General features: G+C 46.7%; 1 protein-coding gene across 2 annotated transcripts in view; it reads right to left on the reverse strand.

Moving 5' to 3' along the window:
- Positions 1-261: 261 nt before the first annotated feature.
- EFHD1 (EF-hand domain family member D1) overlaps positions 262-18,568 on the reverse strand; it is a 43,005-nt gene continuing 24,698 nt past the window's right edge. For both annotated transcript variants that reach the window (XM_047873626.1, XM_047873627.1), the window contains exons 3-4: positions 10,877-11,011; positions 262-1,469 (exon numbers count right to left, since the gene is read on the reverse strand). In XM_047873626.1, the coding sequence (XP_047729582.1) occupies positions 1,335-1,469; positions 10,877-11,011 (270 nt within the window). In that variant the 3' untranslated portion in view covers positions 262-1,334. The remainder of the gene's footprint in view (positions 1,470-10,876; positions 11,012-18,568) is intronic.

Here is an 18,568-nt window from a genome sequence, read left to right on the forward strand (position 1 = left end):
CAAGGGGTCTAGGAAGCAAGAGAAATTAAGGACACATTTTACCTGCAGCTGAAAGAACCCTCAGGGAAGGGAAGGGGAAGAGCTACTGACACCCTCAATGCTCAGCATGCCCCCCAGTAAGGCCACAATCTTAGATACCACTTCTGACTCTACTTCTGGGGGGGGGGGGGGATGTCCGACAGGAGCCTGGGCTGGATGTGGCTCCTGAAAAAACACTCTCCTCTCTCCCCCATTTGAAAGAAGACTAGAAGCACACTGATGTGACGGCAAAGTCCACTTGCACGGTTTATTGGAAAAAAGAGGCAGCTGTGAAGTAGAAATGCAGATGTTCCCCTTGTAAAGACAGCAGTTACAAAAGAGAAGTAATAAATACAATGTTAGGAATTCTTTAAAAAAAAAAAAAATACAACAACCCCCTGGTATTTGTGAGCAATCCCAAGAACACCCAACATCTAAAAATTTGTGCGGGGGGTAAGAACAGCTTCACCTCAACATCTTGGGGCAAAAGTTGGAAACTGGCCAGATGAAGACGGTCACGACTTTTGGGATTTTGGAAGGCTCTGGATTTGTCACTCGGGAATGTAGGGGTCCACGGTAATTTATTTGCATAGTAGGAATTAATAGGGATTCTTCTATGCATTAATATCACTTCTGATTATTCTCTCATTCTTGCAGGTAAGTAGCAGGGTATTTAAGAGTAGGAGGAAATGAGAGGACAAGAATGAAGGGGTGAAGGGGGGGGAGGGGGAATGCTAAGTGGACAGGAGAAAGGTGAGAGGAAGGAACGGGACTTCCTACCTGTCCCCTATTTTGCCATCTCAGCAGCATGCACCCCCGCTGCAGAGGGGGCAGGCGCTGGTCCAGCCTGGCTTGCCTTAAACCTCGCTGTCATCAGAGCACAGAAGACACCAAAGCAACGGGCAGAATCAGGCTCAGAATGAAAGCAGGGAAGTTGAACAGGAAACCAAGAGGAAGGGGACCCCCAAGGGGAGAGGCGCGGAGAAGGGGAGAGGTGAATTCCCTGGGAGAAGGGGCAACATTAACATCAGAACCCTGCAGGGACAAGGAAAAAGTGCAAGTTGCTGAGTAGAGGCACCATCTGGCTACAGAGGAAAGAGGGCAGGAAGGAGAAGCACCAGGGAGCAGTTGGCTCATCCCAGGACACTTGGGAGGGGCTCCCACCCAGGGATGAGAGCCACCCCCTGCCACTCCATGAGGCTAAGGAGTTTGCATCGAGTGGTGGGTGTGGAGGCCGGTTGGGGGGGAAGATGCCCAGCCAGCTCTCTTGGGGGCTTCTGTGAGGCACTGTGTGGACGGAGGTCAAGGTTGCCTGACTATGTGCTGAAAGCAGCTTTGAGCTCCCGGAAGGCCGCCTGGCGGAGTCTCCTCTTCTCCTCCTCCTGCTTCCGCTCGTCTTGCTCGGCTTTTAGCTCGGCTTCAAACTTACTGGCACAGGACAAAGCTTGGACCTGCGGACAAAGAGCAAAAGCAAACCACAGACTGAGGGAGGGGAGGAGAAACTTGGAACGACCCATCCGACAGAACTCCGTTGGCTGGAGCCAGGTGACAGGGGAACCTGGTCCTGCCGCAGGGCAGGACCCCCTCGCCCCCCGAGAACCAACACTCCTCTTCACAAGTCTGTTTAAACTACAGCGAGGATACGATCTCTTTATTTGCCGCTGTGTTCTACGCCGCTAGGGTTGCTCTTTCTGCTTCTTTTCCAGGATACTCTCTAACATCCCCGCCTAGCCTATTACCCACTTCCACTTTCAACCCTTAATTTCACAATACTATTGTTTTGTTCGACGGGGAGAAAACAAAGACAAAACCAAAATGAACTCCTTGCTGGGATGCTGATTGCAATCGCTTCAGTCTGCCTGTGGCAAAGGAGTACCTTTACAATAGATCAATCATTCTGAATTTACTTCCAAATATTACACGGTGTTGTTGATGTTGTGAATGGGATTTGGTGCCATTTCTTTTAAGCCTAGTTTATCTTTAAGAATACCGTATCAGGGGCGCCTGGGTGGCTTAGTCCGTTAAGCAGCCGACTTCAGCTCAGGTCATGATCTCGCGGTCCGTGAGTTCGAGCCCCGCGTTGGGCTCTGTGCTGACAGCTCAGAGCCTGTTTCAGATTCTGTGTCTCCCTCTCTCTGACCCTCCCCTGTTCATGCTCTGTCTCTCCCTGTCTCAAAAATAAATAAAACATTTAAAAAATTAAAAAAAAAAAAAGAATACCGTATCAGATAAATCCATCTTAAAATCATCTCTTCTAGAACTGATTCCTTTTTTCACCCCCCTCAGTGTCTCATCAGTTTGGTAAAAGTCCCAAACACACTGGGTGTGCACGCTATTTTAATAAAGATTGCCAAATTGCTCTCCAAAGTAGCTCTTCCAATTAATTTACACCCCCACCGTCATGGAACGTGAGTTCTCATTTCCCCACAACGTCCCCAACGTTTATCAGTAACCTTTTTCCTGTTTGCCAATCTGACAGGCAAAACACATACACACATACACACACACACACACCAAAAAAAAAAAAAAAAAAAACCACACACACACCAAAAAAAAAAAAAAAAAAAAAAAAAAAACCACCCTGGCACCTTCTTTTATTTCCTCTTTGGTAAATTACCCATTTCACTGGGGTTTTTCACTTTGCCATTCTTTTTTTTTTTTCCAACATTTATTTATTTTTGGGACAGAGAGAGACAGAGCATGAACGGGGGAGGGGCAGAGAGACAGGGAGACACAGAATCGGAAACAGGCTCCAGGCTCCGAGCCATCAGCCCAGAGCCTGACGCGGGGCTCGAACTCGCGGACCGCGAGATCGTGACCTGGCTGAAGTCGGACGCTTAACCGACTGCGCCACCCAGGCGCCCCTGCCATTCTTTATATAATTTAGGCGTCGTCCCTTGTTATATCTTTTTTGGTTACTCTTAGTCTTTTGATTGTCTGTTAACTTCAAGGTATCTTGGGCCAGGTGAATCTTTAAATTTGGATGTCGTCAGAATTTCCAACCACTTCCATTCTGGCTTTTGTCTCTCTCTCTCTCTTTTGGTGTTTATTTATTTTTGAGAGAGAAAGAGGGCACGAGCGGGGAAGAGACACAAAGAGAGGGAGAGAGACAGAGAATCCAAAGCAGGATCCATGCGGTCAGTGCAGAGCCCGATGTGGGACTCGAACCCATGAACAGTGAGATCGTGACCTGAGCTGGAGTTGCACGCTCGACCTTTGAGCCACCTCATATTATGTCATGTGTAAGGTCTCCTATACCCCAGGGCTCTAAAACCATTTTCCTCTCATACTTTCCTGGTTTTATTTTCCCATTCAGCTCTTAAAGTCACTAACACTGTATTTTAGTGAAGGAATATATATCATTTAAATGACTTTACTTCATTTTCCTAAGCGGAGAGCCAATTGTCTCAACACCTTTTATTGAATAGCCCATTATTTTTCCACTGACTGGAAAGTTATCTTGTTCATGTACTAAATTCCCACATGAAGGGGATCTGTTTTTACTATTTTCTCTCCCATTCCACTGACCTGTTTATTCCTGCACCCACACTACATTATTTAATATTACCGCTTTAGAAAACCTTGATATTTATGAGGAAAGTATTCCTTCATTATGTTGACTAAGCACATTGCTTTCATATTTTTAAATGTCTTATTATGAATATTAAACTTCACCAAATGTTCTGAGATGTCTCACTGAAGGGATCACATTTTTCATATTTGACACCTATGAGATATTTATCTATCTATCTATCTATCTATCTATCTATCTATTTATTTATTTATTTAAAGTTTATTTATTTTGAGAGAGTGCACACAGGAGGGGCAGAGAGAGAGACAGAGAGAGAGAATCCCAAGCAGGCTCCTCACTGTCGGCAGGGAGTCTGACACAGCGCTGGATCTCATGAACCGTGAGATCACAACCTGAGCTGAAACCAAGAGTTGGACACTTAACCGAGGGGTCCACCCAGGCGCCCCATGAGATCTTGTTAGCAGAATCATGCCAGCTTTACAGAACGAATGTGATATAATCTTTTCCAATATGTTTGAACTAGTTTGTGACATTGAAAAAAACAAAAAGTAGAACATTGAAGAATTAATCCCTAAATTCCCCAGCACTTAACTGTTTGTGGGGAGTTTAGAGTTAACCATCTAAATGTCTTTACAATTCATCACAAATCTTCTTCTGTCAAATTTATAGAAAAGCATTACCTTTCCTGTAGTGTTTAAATGATTTTAAATTGAGGTGTCAAACCTCTCACAATTTTTAACTAGCATGTTCCTGGGTCCGTCATCTTTTCTCCATTTCTCCTTTTCCCCGTCGTAAGCGTCCACATTTGGGTGGCTCTTTGTCTACTCTCTGGTTCACTCAGTCACTTCTCTGCTGTGTTGAGGCTAAGATTTACCACCTCCTACCAGGCTCTTTATTCAGTCCATTCTGGTTGTTAATCCATTACGTCCTGTGTAGCAAAATGCAGGTTCTCACATCTCAATGAAAAAATTATAATGTCCCTTTCCTAAATTCTTCCTGCACTGCACAGGGTCCATGTCTGAACATAGGACACCTCTGAAAAATGATGCTTTTTTACTCTTTCCGGATCAGAATCCCTAGGGGTAGGGACTAGGAAATTATGTTTTCCAAATTTCACAGGTATTTCTCCCCCCCCCCCCCCCCCCCGACCCCCACCCCCTACCGCCCCCAGGTATTTCTTAGGCATGTGAGGCCCTGCTGAGTTCTCCCCTCCAGCTCCCTACATCAGAATCACCAGAAGACAGATTCAATTGCCTGGAGCAGGGCCCAACTCATGCTGACTCTTATGACCCTCTACCCCCTGACTCAGGTTGCAAATTTGGACCCCAGATCCCCTTGTCAAGCCTGAACCCCTCTCTTCCTCACCTTTATCTTTTTTTCCTTGTTGTCTTATTTTATTCAGGAATTTTATGAGCTGGCTGTTAAATATTAGCAGGTAAATTATATAAATCTATAATTAAATTATATTAGAAGCAAAAGTATTAAGTACTAAAAAGTCATCGCTTCCTGATTTATCTTGCTATATATTTTACTCTGTCTGTGCTTTGGAGATTATCTGTTTCCGTTATATCTCTAAGGCAGAAATCCTATATGATAATCTGCTGTGAATCTTCCCAAATCCACACTTAGCAACATCCTGTTGGAAGCTTGAAAGCAAGTGGTGGGGGTTTTACACCTTGGAAACCAACAAATGCTACAAACTAGGCCTTGATTTATTGTTTCACTGACTACCTTTTCCTAAGAAAGTGTTGGGAGATGTTAAAGATGCAGATTAAGCTGAAAAATGTGTAGTGTCTGTAGCTTTTGCATTATGAATAGCTCCAAAGAAATTCAGGCAATATTCTTCCAATATTTGAAAAACTATTATCGAATTCAGCAAGGGAAGTTGCTCACTAAAGAATGAATGAAGTTCTGACATATGTCCCTTTACTTTTTTTTTTTAATATATCTTTTTAATGTTTATTTATTTCTGAGAGAGAGAGAGAGAGAGAGAGAGAGAGAGAGAGCGAGCAGGGGAAGGGCAGAGAGAGAGGGAGACCAGAATCTGACACAGAGCCCGACGCGGGGCCTGAACCCACGAACCATGAGATCACGACCCACTGAGCCACCCAGGCACCCTTTTTTCTTTTTTTAATGTTTATTTTTGAGAGAGAGAGAGTGAGAGTGAGTGGGGGAGGGGCAGAGAGAGACACACAGAGAATCCCAAGCAGGCTCTGCACTGCCAGTGTAGAGCCCAACATAGGCCTGAAACTCATGAACCTCGAGAAGTCAGACACTTAACCAACTGAGTCACCCAGGTGCCCCTCCCTTTACTTTTTCTTTTTTTTTTTTAACGTTTATTTATTTTTGAGACAGAGGGAGACAGAGCATGAACAGGGGAGGGGCAGAGAGAGAGGGAGACACAGAATCCGAAACAGGCTCCAGGCTTTGAGCGGTCAGCACAGAGCCCGACGAGGGATCTCACGGACCGTGAGATCATGACCCGAGCCGAAGTCGGACGCTCAACTGACCAAGCCACCCAGGCGCCCCTACTTTTTCTTTTAAATCAACTTAAACGCAATATCAACCAACATTCACATCGGAACCAGATTCTGCTGTCAGTTGCAAACATAGGCTAGTGACAGATACAGAGCCCAGCAAAAATCCATGAGCCGTTCTTAGAGAATCAATGGACTGTGTGGAATTTGCAACAGAAGAAACACATACTTTATTATTTATAAATTGTGTGCTACCTATCCCTTAAAACACTTAAATTTATAATAAACTTATGCATACATGTATATGCACACTTTGTTCAAAGAGCCAGTTGTTAAACACTTACCAACAAACCACTGTCTAAGCCTCAAGGTCCCGCTCCACAGAGTGGGATGCCACCACCTCCCTCCAGAGTGTCTGTGGGGGCAGTGGAGAAGACAAGAACCTGAGACCACCTGCTCACCACTGCTGGCCAGGCCAGAGCGGGAGGGGCCCTGGCAATTCTCTCACTCTGGGTTCTTGTTCTGCACTATAAAATTCTACCTTTTCCCTCGATTTCATGGAGTCCTGTCTTGCCTATCACCCCACTCTGTGTCTTCATGTTTCCTTCTCTGTGGACCACTTCCCTGTGACCTAAAAATACCGGCATCTGTCTTCTCTAAGTTAAAAACAAACAAAAGTCCTTTCCTGATCCCAAGCTACTATCCCCATTTTGTCCAGGCCTCCTCGGCCAGCCATCTAGACAGAAAAGTAAACCATCACAGCTCTTTCTTCCCAGTGCCCACTCACCTCTCACCCTAGTGCCAAATGCCCTCCACAGGGAAGCTGATCTCTCAAAAATCTCCACTGACCCACTTGCCAGACCCAAGACCACCTCTCTGGCCTCATCTGACTTCATCTCGTCTTGTCCTCCACAATAGCATTTTCTCCATGGTTTCCTTGTATCTCCAATTCCTTGCTTCCCCACAACCCAGTCACCATTATGTTCTACCGTTAGTCACTCAACTCGAATTCTTGAGTTGCTACTCGAATCTTGTGAAGGTGGCTCCTGTGGTCTTTGTAGTCTGGTGTCCCTGAAGCATTCACTTCCTCCCTTCTTCCTCTGAGACATTCCCCTGGCGCATGGCCCAAGGGTCTGGGGAGGCCGACCCTACCCACGGGCTCCAGGACAGAGCCCAATCAGAGTAATATTATTCCAGCCCTTCCTGTGCTCGGTTCAGCAAGGGACAGGTGTGGAAGAGACTATTCCACGACCCTCAGTATCGAGGGTCCCCATCCTCCCTAGTAGCAGAATTACAGTTGGGCACAGATCTCTAGGAAGAAAGGCATTTTGTATTCTCCCATGCAGCCAGGAGTGGCCAAGTTCTATACAGCATGACATGAATGAAACCATTTGCAACGAGCATTGTGCCCTTCAAATGAAAGGCCACACCACCCCCTTCCTCAAACCATTCCCATTGTTGGCGGGGGGCGGGGGGGGGGGATTGGTGTCCCTGCCTTGATTTTTTTAAACATCATCCAGCCCTCTCTACACAGCTCCACAAACCTTGTGGCATTTTACCATCCACCTCCAAGCAAGCGGTCATAAACACTGAGCATGCTACTTAGTTTGGGATTCATTACCACCTCCAGCCCAGCCCCACTGTCACTACCCTGTGGGATGGGCCCACAGTAGTTCTCCAGACATCTGTGGAAGCCTCCCTGACTCCAGCTCCTCCTCAGAGAAGCCCATCCCCAGCGCCAGGTCGTGTCCAGGCCCCCTGAGGGCCCCCAGCGCCTGCAACCGCACTGCCCAAGCCTGGCTGTGGATTGCAAACACCTGCTGAGCTCTTTCTGCTCCACACTTCCTGGGCTGTGCCCTGGAAAATCTCAGCTAGGTGTGGGTGGGGCCTGAGAAGCTGGTGTGCAGGTAATTCCGGTGGCTAGCAGGCTGGGGAGGCCTGACCTTCAGGGGAGACCAGAGCTCCCTGTGCAACGTCATCCGGTGTGGACGGTGTGGACGGGGGCCAGCCTCCAAGTACTCTTTACCCTCCGTGCCTCGGAGCCTTTGCTTTTGCTGTTCCCACGGCAGGAACGCCCTCCCTTCCTTGATTACAAGGTGAATCCCCATTCTTCTCTGAACATCTGTCGCAAATGTCAGCTCCTTTATGGTCCTCTCCGAGATCTGAGTGATGATTCCCTACATTCGTCATTCATGCAAACGTTTATTGAAGGCGATTATGTGCCAGGCTCTGTAATTACAAAGATAACACACCTACTCCACCTTTGAGTCTGGGTTGAGGAGGCAGCCATACAACAAGTTCAAAAACTTATGTTGTTATGCTTCTAATCTTTTCTGCTACTTATAAAAATAATGCACACGCATTATAAAACATTACAAAACTAAAAAATAAGTCCCTCAGACATAACTATTACCAGTACTTTGGTATGTAATTACCCAGGTTGTATTGAATATTTAATAAAATTGAGTTTCATTTTAAAAACTTTTTAATGTTATTGTTTTTTTTTTTTTAATTTTAATGTTTATTTATTTTTGAGAGAGAGACAGAGACAGACCATGAGCAGGGGAGGGGCAGAGAGAGAGGGAGACACAGAATCCGAAGCAGGCTCTAGGCTCCGAGCTGTCAGCACAGAGCCCGACGCGGGGCTTGAACCCACGAATTGTGAGATCATGACCTAAGCTGAAGTTGAACGCTTAACCAACTGAGCCACCCAGGTGCCCCAATGTTTATTTTTTTTTGAGAGAGAGAGCAAGAGAGAGAGAGAGCTAGAGAGCGAGAGCGGGCAGGGGAGGGGCAAAGAGAAAGACACACACAGAATCTGAAGCAGGCCCCAGGCTCCCATCAAAACTGAGTTTCAAACATAATGTTCTGGGGCACCTGGATGGCTCAGTCAGTTAAGTTTCTGGATCTTGACTTCACCTCACATCACGATCTCATGTTTCATGAGTTCAAGCCCCGCGTGGGTCTCTGTGGTAACACCTTGGAGCCTGGAACCTGCTTCAGATTCCATGTCTCCCTCTCTCTCTGCCCCTCTCCCTCTCATGCTCTGTCTCTCTCTGTCTCAAAAATAAAACTTAGCCCCGAACTGCTCTCCAATAAGCTGGGATGATCTGTACTCTTGCCAAAGGTGTCTGAGAATGTCCTGAACAGATAAATTATTATTTTTTTGGATGTTTATTTTATTTTTTTTGATGTTTATTTTTTTTTTTTGAGGGGGGGGGCAGGGTAGAGAGAAAGAGAGACACAGAATCCGAGGCAGGCTCTAGGCTCCGAGCTGTCAGCACAGAGCCCAACGCGGGGCTCGAACTCATGAACCACGAGATCATGACCTGAGCCGAAGTTGGACACTTAACGAACTGAGTCACCCAGGCTCCCTGTGCAGACTTTAATAAGAGCATTTGGTATGCTGTGCTACAGGAGTGGGTTGAAGAGCGTCGTGCTAATAAACTTGGGTCTCGATCTTAGGCCCCTGCCCAAGGTATCACAAAAGATCAGCAAGTATTGGCTCAGGTGATGAAATGGAGAGGACCCATCCCTCCAGAAGTAACCTATCCCTCTTCTCTATTCTCTCTCTCTCAAGGCTGAGAGTTTGTTTTCCTCACTAGACCGTGTGTCCTGGGGAGGGCACAAGCTTTGTCTACGACCTCCTTGTAAAGGAGCTGTATTTTCAGAGCTTAACGTGCTGGGCCTTGCCAGAGCTGGTTGAATCAACGTGAAGTCATGAAGGAAGGGCCAAACCACATCCAATTCTGGAGTGGTTGGCCTGTCCCGGAAGTTATCAGACGATGCCGGGAGGACTGCAGGTGTCAGGAGTCCATCGTGATTCACAGTTTATATATTGACAGAAAGATGACTGAACCTGTCTCTAAGCAGCATCACAGAGAAGTAAGAACAGAGTCCTATTTAGGGGCCAGAGTGGTCGGGATGTGTTGCCGGGGACACGTTGTCTCTGGGCAAACTCCTAGAATAAGCCAACACTCCCCAAAAGGCTGGCCTCTATCTTGAATGGCTGGGAGTCCCAATAGCTCCTATCATGTATCGAGTGCCAGGTACTTGCTAAACACTTTACATACGTAAATTCATGTAGCCTCATGGCAAACTAGTATTGCCTCCATTGTACAGATGAGAGAACTGGGGCACAAGGGTAAGTAAGTGGAGGAGGCAGAATCTGAACCCAGGCAGCCCTACCCGCTGCACTCCCCTGCTCTGGCTGACAGGGGATGTGGAGGGCTCTGTGCTTTCTCTTTCTGCAGGTGTGCTCTGTGGAGATGAAAACGACAGCACCCAGCCAGGGGTAGGGTCTCCATACATGTTTGATGACTCTGTGAATGTGTGCATGAATGGAAGCACCCGGAAAGGCTCTGGGGCCATGCACTGGAGATTGCTTCCCAACTCCCAACCACTGTCAACGGAGCAAACACCGGTTCATTTTGGAACGGGCCACTGAGGCTTCCTCCTCTGACCCCAGCGTTCATTTACACACAGGTGTTTAAGTTGCAAACGTGGAGGCATCTGCTCAAGTAATTCAACTGGGGCTTGGGGTAGAGAGGAGCTCTTTAGGAAGGTCTGGCCAAGCACTGATCTGGGAATGCCGTGCCAGCAAGCCATTTGAATCAGAACCCAGGATGGAACGCGTTTACCGTGTGATTGTTTTTCCATTTTGCTTTGAATTTTCAGATCGTGTGCAGACACGTTCATTCTCCTTCAGTCACACATGACAGGCAGACTTATTAAGCTATTGCTGTTCTGATTGTTCCGAGCGAGTGGATGAGGTAGTCACCACGGGGAAGCCCATGTCGGGTAGAGTGAAGGGAGAAAGAATGGTCCTGTACAAGAAGGAGTCACCTACCTTGGCTTCAAAGAAGTCCTTGGCACCTTTCACGCCCTCCTGGGCCACGTCGATCTCAGAGAGCTTTGCCAGCGCCATCAGCCCGCTGTCTTCCTGTAGCTCTCCCGCTGCGGCCTTGTGGAATATGAGTAGGAACTACAGGAAAGGGTTGAGTAGAGTCCGGGTCAACCTCACTGAGACTTACAGCGGTCCCCTCCAGCCCAAGGGAAAGTCATGCCCGCCAAGCCTACGAAAAGGGTGCAAACGTGTGCGTGTGACCAATTCTTTTTTCCCTTATCACACTGTCTGAAATCAACACATGCTCGTTTTCCACAGGAACGTAGGGAAATGGGTACCTTCACATCCAGTGGAAGGGAAGGCAAACCAATTCAAATTTTTTGGAGGCCAGTTTGGAAATATTTACCAAAAAATAAAATGCTTCCAACCATTAATTCCACTGCTGGGCATCTGTCCCTCAGAAACATTTGCACAATAGTTTAAGAAGCATTGTCTATAAAAGCAAAAATCACTGGCAATGTCCTAGTTTGTGGCCATGAAAGAAAAAAAAGTCCAATAGACCTATATACACTATTTCTTAAACCTAAATAATTGCCAATGTTTTTAGTCATCCATATTTTCTGTTTGTGTCCCCTTTTTGCATTAGATTACTCTTGCTTTTTTTTTCCTTTTAAAGATTTTTTTAACTTATTTTTTTTTATGTCTATTTTTGAGAGAGAGAGAGATGGAGCGCGAGCAGGGGAGGGACAGACAGAGAGGGAGACACAGAATCTGAAGCAGGCTCCAGGCTCTGAGCCGTCAGCACAGTGCCTGATGCAGGGCTCAAACTCATGAACAGTGAGATCGTGACCTGAACTGAAGTCGGACGCTTCACCGACTGAGCCACCCCGGTGCCCCTAAAGATTTTATTTTTTAAGTAATCTCTACACCCAGCGTGGGGCTTGAACTCATGACCCCGAGATCGAGTTGCATGCTGTACTGCCTGAACCAGCCAGGCACCTCTCCCAAGTGTTTTCTAAAAGATCTTTACAGAACTTGGTATATTTCACATACTTCCACTGTCACTTACCTTTTCATTGTGTTTATGATCGTTTTTGACTTTCAAAAATTGTATATATTATTTTTAAGACACAGAGAGACAGAGTGTGAGCGGGGGAGGGGCAGAGAGAGAGGGAGACACAGACTCTGAAGCAGGTTCCAGGCTCTGAGCTGTCAGCACAGAGCCCAACGCAGAGCTTGAACTCATGAACCGCGAGATCATGACCTGAGCCGAAGTCGGACGCTTACTTGACTGAGCCACCCAGGCGCCCCCTCAAAAATTGTATATACATTATCAGTCTTTTTCTTCTCTCTCACCAGTGCACCCGTGTTATGCGTAGAGAAACCTTTCTTGCCATCAAGGTTACAGAATCACCTATATTTTCGTCCATCGCTTTTATGACTCCTTTTTTGTTAAACGTGTAAATATTTAACCTCTGAAATTTATTCTGATCTATCCTGTGAGGTTGATCATTAACCCTATTTTCTTCCAAATGGTTAGTTAGGAATCTCCATGTCATTTATTGAATAATCCATTCTTTTCCTGCAGGTTCCAAACGTGGCCTAAATGCATTAATCTTTAAAGCCAATTTGTACCAGGGCCTCCACAGGATATATTTTTAAATGAATAAATAAGCCAAGCTGAAATGGCAGGTCCCCTTCTTCCAGACTTTCTCCCCCAAAGCGGTTTTAGGACTTTTACTTCTTTAAAGAATTCTGGCCAATTTGTTCGCCAAACAACCGCTGCCCAAACTTCTAGAATTTAGTTTTCCAAGTCAGCACAGAAAGGAGCTTCTCCAGGTTTTTAGGTGCTATGTAAAACACATCTGTCTACAGGGAATTTTGAGTTTTCAGGGTATTTTTCATGACCATCCCCTCTAAAGAATGGCTTCCCCAAGGGAAAAGAACATTACCTAAAGTAGACTGAGAGGTCAAACAACATCAACAGGCTTTCCAAATTCCAACCAGGGTATCTTTTCCTGCCAAGACTCTTAATCCCTAGAGGAAAGTGTGTTTCATTAAGTGGGAGTCTCGGCTGTTGCCGTCGCCCCAAAATGCCTTGCTAATGAACCTTCCTTTGTGATTCCTGTTTCAGGGCTCCTGACTCCACTGTGGACTTTGCCCAACGCAAAGCAAGGGAGGAAGCAAGAAGCTCAAAGATCCGTGGCTTTGTGGAGGCTGCCTGCCGTCAGCTTGGCTCCACAGAAGTGCCACGTTCATCCACCTGCAGCTTCAAACTCTCTCACTAGAGGCCGGCAGAGACTCAGTTTCCTGCGGGCTTATGGGAGCCAGGATACTGCCTCCAAGTCTTGGAAAACAAGCGTATTGGAGGTGAGGTTCCCAAGAGTAGGATGGAGGGCAAGGAGGCTTGGGGGGACAGTCGTGGTCAGGCTCTCCCGGAAGAGAAGGTGGCAGCAAAGACACCAGCACTTGCACACATGAGCCACGTGCAGAGGGCAGAAGTGAAACACCTGTCCCTCAGCACCCTGCCCACCCTTAAAATATGGACAGCGGTTACAGAACACTCCCGCCTCCCCCACCCCTGGCCCCTTAAGGCAAATACAAAACAGGTAGCCCTCCACACCGCGAGGGCAGCTCAAGAAAGATGAGCCTCACCCCCCGGCCTCGCAGCCATGCCAGTGACCATGGTGGGGGTCTCCTTATCCCCAAGAGTCATTTTTCCCATATCTACTGGTGTTTACAGAAGGGCTTAAAGTATTCCTCAGGGATCTTTGCTCACTCTCACTCTGCCGGCTCCCAGATGACCAAGAGCAGCCCTGTCAAAACTTAGGGGTCTCTGCCCCAGCCAGTTGAAGGAAAAAAAAAAAAAAATCCCACCCAACCTGAAAATGTTCAGCCTCCCGTGAAGCATGCCAGGCATTCCCTTTCCATTTTATGATAACCACCAACTCCTGAATGACAATTTCTCCGACTGCCCAGCCTTGTTTGTCTTCCTATTTATAGTCCACAAAGACTGGTATGTTGTGGAGAATTGGAAAGTGTCCTAGCTGTGACTATGAGCAAAGAGGGGAGGGGGGAGAGGAGAAGGAGAAAACAAAGAAACAGAGAGAGAACTAACAAAGCCGAAAACAAGTGATTTCAGACACAAGCTATCAAATGCTTCTGGTAAATGTAAAGAATTCTTTTTATAAATACATATATTTTTTTATTTTTTAAGTGTTTATTTATTTTTGAGAGACACAGAGTGCGAGCAGGGGAGGGACAGAAAGAGAGAGGGAGACACAGAACCCGAAGCAGGTACCAGGCTCCGAGCTGTCAGCACAGAGCCCGACGTGGGGCTCAAACTCACAAATCGTGACATCATGAACTGAGCCGAAACCAAGAGTTGGATGCTTAACTGACTGAACCACCCAGGCACCCCAAATTTAAGAAATTTAAAGGAAAAAAAAATTTTTTAAGTAAATCCTACCCCCAACATGGGGCTTAAACTCATGACCCTGAGATCAAGAATCTCATGCCCTACTAACTGAGCCAGCCAGGCGCCCCTAAATTTAAAGAAATTTTTAGGGGCACCTGGGTGGCTCAATTGGCTAAGCATCCAACTTCACCTTGGGTCATGATCTCACAGCTCATGGGTTCGAGCCCCGCATCAGGCTCTGTGCTGACAGCTCAGAGCCTGGAGCCTGCTTCGCATTCTGTGTCTCCTTCTCTCTCTGCCCCTCCACCGCTCACACTCTGTCTCTCTCTCAAAAATAAATAAAAGTTTTTTTTTAAAAATTGTTTTTGGCACAAAAACAGACACATAGACCAATGGAATAGAATAGAAACCCCAGAACTAGACCCACAAACGTATGGCCAACTCATCTTTGACAAAGCAGGAAAGAACATCCAATGGAAAAAAGACAGCCTCTTTAACAAATGGTGCTGGGAGAACTGGACGGCAACATGCAGAAGGTTGAAACTAGACCACTTTCTCACACCATTCACAAAAATAAACTCAAAATGGATAAAGGACCTGAATGTGAGACAGGAAACCATTAAAACCTTAGAGGAGAAAGCAGGAAAAGACCTCTCTGACCTCAGCCGTAGCAATCTCTTACTCGACACATCCCCAAAGGCAAGGGAATTAAAAGCAAAAGTGAATTACTGGGACCTTATGAAGATAAAAAGCTTCTGCACAGCAAAGGAAACAACCAACAAAACTAAAAGGCAACCAACGGAATGGGAAAAGATATTCGCAAATGACATATCGGACAAAGGGCTAGTATCCAAAATCTATAAAGAGCTCACCAAACTCCACACCCGAAAAACAAATAACCCAGTGAAGAAATGGGCAGAAAACATGAATAGACACTTCTCTAAAGAAGACATCCGGATGGCCAACAGGCACATGAAAAGATGTTCGGCGTCGCTCCTTATCAGGGAAATACAAATCAAAACCACACTCAGATATCACCTCATGCCAGTCAGAGTGGCCAACATGAACAAATCAGGAGACTATAGATGCTGGAGAGGATGTGGAGAAACGGGAACCCTCTTGCACTGTTGGTGGGAATGCAAATTGGTGCAGCCGCTCTGGAAAGCAGTGTGGAGGTTCCTCAGAAAATTAAAAAAAGACCTACCCTATGACCCAGCAATAGCACTGCTAGGAATTTATCCAAGGGATACAGGAGTACTGATGCATAGGGCCACTTGTACCCCAATGTTTATAGCAGCACTCTCAACAATAGCCAAATTATGGAAAGAGCCTAAATGTCCATCAACTGATGAATGGATAAAGAAATTGTGGTTTAGGGGCGCCTGGGTGGCGCAGTCGGTTAGGCGTCCGACTTCAGCCAGGTCACGATCTCGCGGTCTGTGAGTTCCAGCCCCGCGTCGGGCTCTGGGCTGATGGCTCAGAGCCTGGAGCCTGTTTCCGATTCTGTGTCTCCCTCTCTCTCTGCCCCTCCCCCGTTCATGCTCTGTCTCTCTCTGTCCCCCAAAACATAAATAAACGTTGAAAAAAAAATTCTATAAAAAAGAAATTGTGGTTTATATACACAATGGAATACTACGTGGCAATGAGAAAAAATGAAATATGGCCTTTTGTAGCAACGTGGATGGAACTGGAGAGTGTGATGCTAAGTGAAATAAGCCATACAGAGAAAGACAGATACCATATGGTTTCACTCTTATGTGGATCCTGAGAAACTTAACAGAAACCCATAGGGGAGGAGAAGGAAAAAAAAAAAAAAGAGGTTAGAGTGGGAGAGAGCCAAAGCATAAGAGACTGTTAAAAACTGAGAACAAACTGAGGGTTGTTGGGGGGTGGGAGGGGGGGTGATGGGTATTGAGGAGGGCACCTTTTGGGATGAGCACTGGGTGTTGTATGGAAACTAATTTGACAATAAATTTCATAAATTAAAAAAAAATAAATAAAACTCGTGAGAAAAAAAATTTTGTTTTAAATTAAAAAAAAAGAAATTTTTAATTTCATGTCTCTTGGGATGTAAACACTTCCCCGTATTAGTTAGCACTCTAAGACTGCAAGTGACAGAAACAGACATGTTGGCTTAAGCAAAAAGGAGGTATTTGTCATATAAAAAGGATGTCCCAGTCGGTGGAGGGTGCAACTCTTGACCTCAGGGTTGTGAGTTCAAGCCTCATGTTGGGTGCAGAGATTACTTAAAAATAAAATCTGAAAAGAAAAGACAAGAAAAGAAAAGGAAAGAAAATGAAAGGAAATAAAAGAAAAAAAGATGTCCCAAGGGCAAAACGCACTAGCCCAGAAGAGGCCTGGGACTGGGAGAGACAATGCCCTAAGGGTTGGAAGCAACATCTCCTCTAGCTTTGTGTCTGGTCCATGTGGTGGGAATGGCTACCCCACCTAGACTTATTCTTTCAGGAATAGCCACCTGCAGAACCAGTTTGTAGTACTTCACCCCATTTTCAAATTCCCAGGATGGGGGGCATCTGGGTGGCTCTGTCGGTTGAGTGTCCAACTCAAGATTTCAGCTCAGGTCATGATTTCACAGCTCGTGAGTTCGAGCCCTGCATCAGGCTTAGTGCTGACAACGTGGAGCCTGCTTGAGATTCTCTCTCTTCCTCTCTCTCTTCCCTTCCCTGCATGTGCTCCCTCTCTCTCTCTCTCTCAAACAAACAAATAATTAAAGAAATAAACATTTAAAAAAAATTCTCGGGATAGGAAATCAAGTGGACCTAGCCTGACCAGCGGCCCATCCATGGTCCAATCAACAATGATGAGGCCGATGGGCAACCCAGCACAGCCAGGGGTGCCAGGGCCCCACCCAAGGGAGGGGGTACAGTAGGAGGAGAAAATGGGACCCACGGGTCCCAGTACTGACAGGTGTCCAGTAAGTCCATCACCCGACCTTTGTACAAAACCACCGCACATGTGGCCTTAGAGCAGTTCTTCTTTGAGATAGATGTAAGGGGAACTAGAGAGGAGTACAGGAAAAAGAGAGGAGGCTGTTAAGGCTTCTGTGCCCACCTCCAAAGGAGAAAGAGGTAGGGAGTGCCTAGGATCTAATTCCAGATCGCTACAGCTACAGGGATCGAACCGCTAGCCCTGCTCGTTACGTTGTCTACATTTCCTCTCTGGTCATGAAAACACTGCTGCATCATCATTTTGAACAGCTCCACATAAGCCATTTCCTAAAATGCCCTGAATGTGCATGCACTATTTTCACGATTGGAAAAGAAATGGTTTAAAAGAAAGATCAATTGCTTTGTACACTGGGGAAAAGTAAAAGTAGCAAAACTGTGCTTAACAGAGACATGCCTTCTGTACCAAAGAGCTTTCATGGGGACGTGACTTGCTTTGGCTACGTTAATCCAAAGAGAAAGAAAGGCAACGCGAAGCACCTACTAAAAGCCAGGGTGCGAGGAAAGGATGTAGAAGACGGCAGTGTTGTTCACCTGGCAACCTGGCCCCCACGGGACGATGAAGTTGGGAGTGTTAACTAGGGGGCCCTGTGGCACGTGACTTGGACCGAGCCCATCACAGGACCTTGAATGCACTGACTGGTCCGGGAGGTGGGCAAGTGTCCCTCGTGGGGCCCATCAGAGGCCTTCTGAGACTCGTTTAGTCCCGGCCAGACTGCAGCAACGCACCCCTGAGCTGCTGGCAGCCACCTTGGCAGGTGGCAGGGACCACATGCAGTGGGGGAGGAAAAGGTGAAGTGGACATAGAAGAAAGCCCCGATCAAGATATGACAAGAGAGCCCCACGTTGGGTGTAGAGACTACTTAAAAATAAAATCTTTAGGGGTGCCTGCGTGGCTCAGCTGGCTGAGCAGCCAACTCCTGATTTTGGCTCAGGTCATGATCCCGGGGTCATGGGTTTGAGCCCCACGCCGGGCTCCGCACTGAGCACGGAGCCTGCTTAGGATTCTCTCACTTCCTCTCCCTCTGCCCCCACCCCCCAATAAACAATCAAGCAAACAAACATACGTACATAAACGTTTTTAAAACATAAATAAAACAGCATTAAAAAAATAAAATCTTGGGGCGCCTGGGTGGCGCAGTCGGTTAAGCGTCCGACTTCAGCCAGGTCACGATCTCGCGGTCCGGGAGTTCGAGCCCCGCGTCAGGCTCTGGGCTGATGGCTCAGAGCCTGGAGCCTGTTTCCGATTCTGTGTCTCCCTCTCTCTCTGCCCCTCCCCCGTTCATGCTCTGTCTCTCTCTGTCCCAAAAA

This window comes from Prionailurus viverrinus, chromosome C1 (genome assembly GCF_022837055.1).
Source record: "Prionailurus viverrinus isolate Anna chromosome C1, UM_Priviv_1.0, whole genome shotgun sequence".
Lineage (NCBI taxonomy): Eukaryota > Metazoa > Chordata > Mammalia > Carnivora > Felidae > Prionailurus > Prionailurus viverrinus.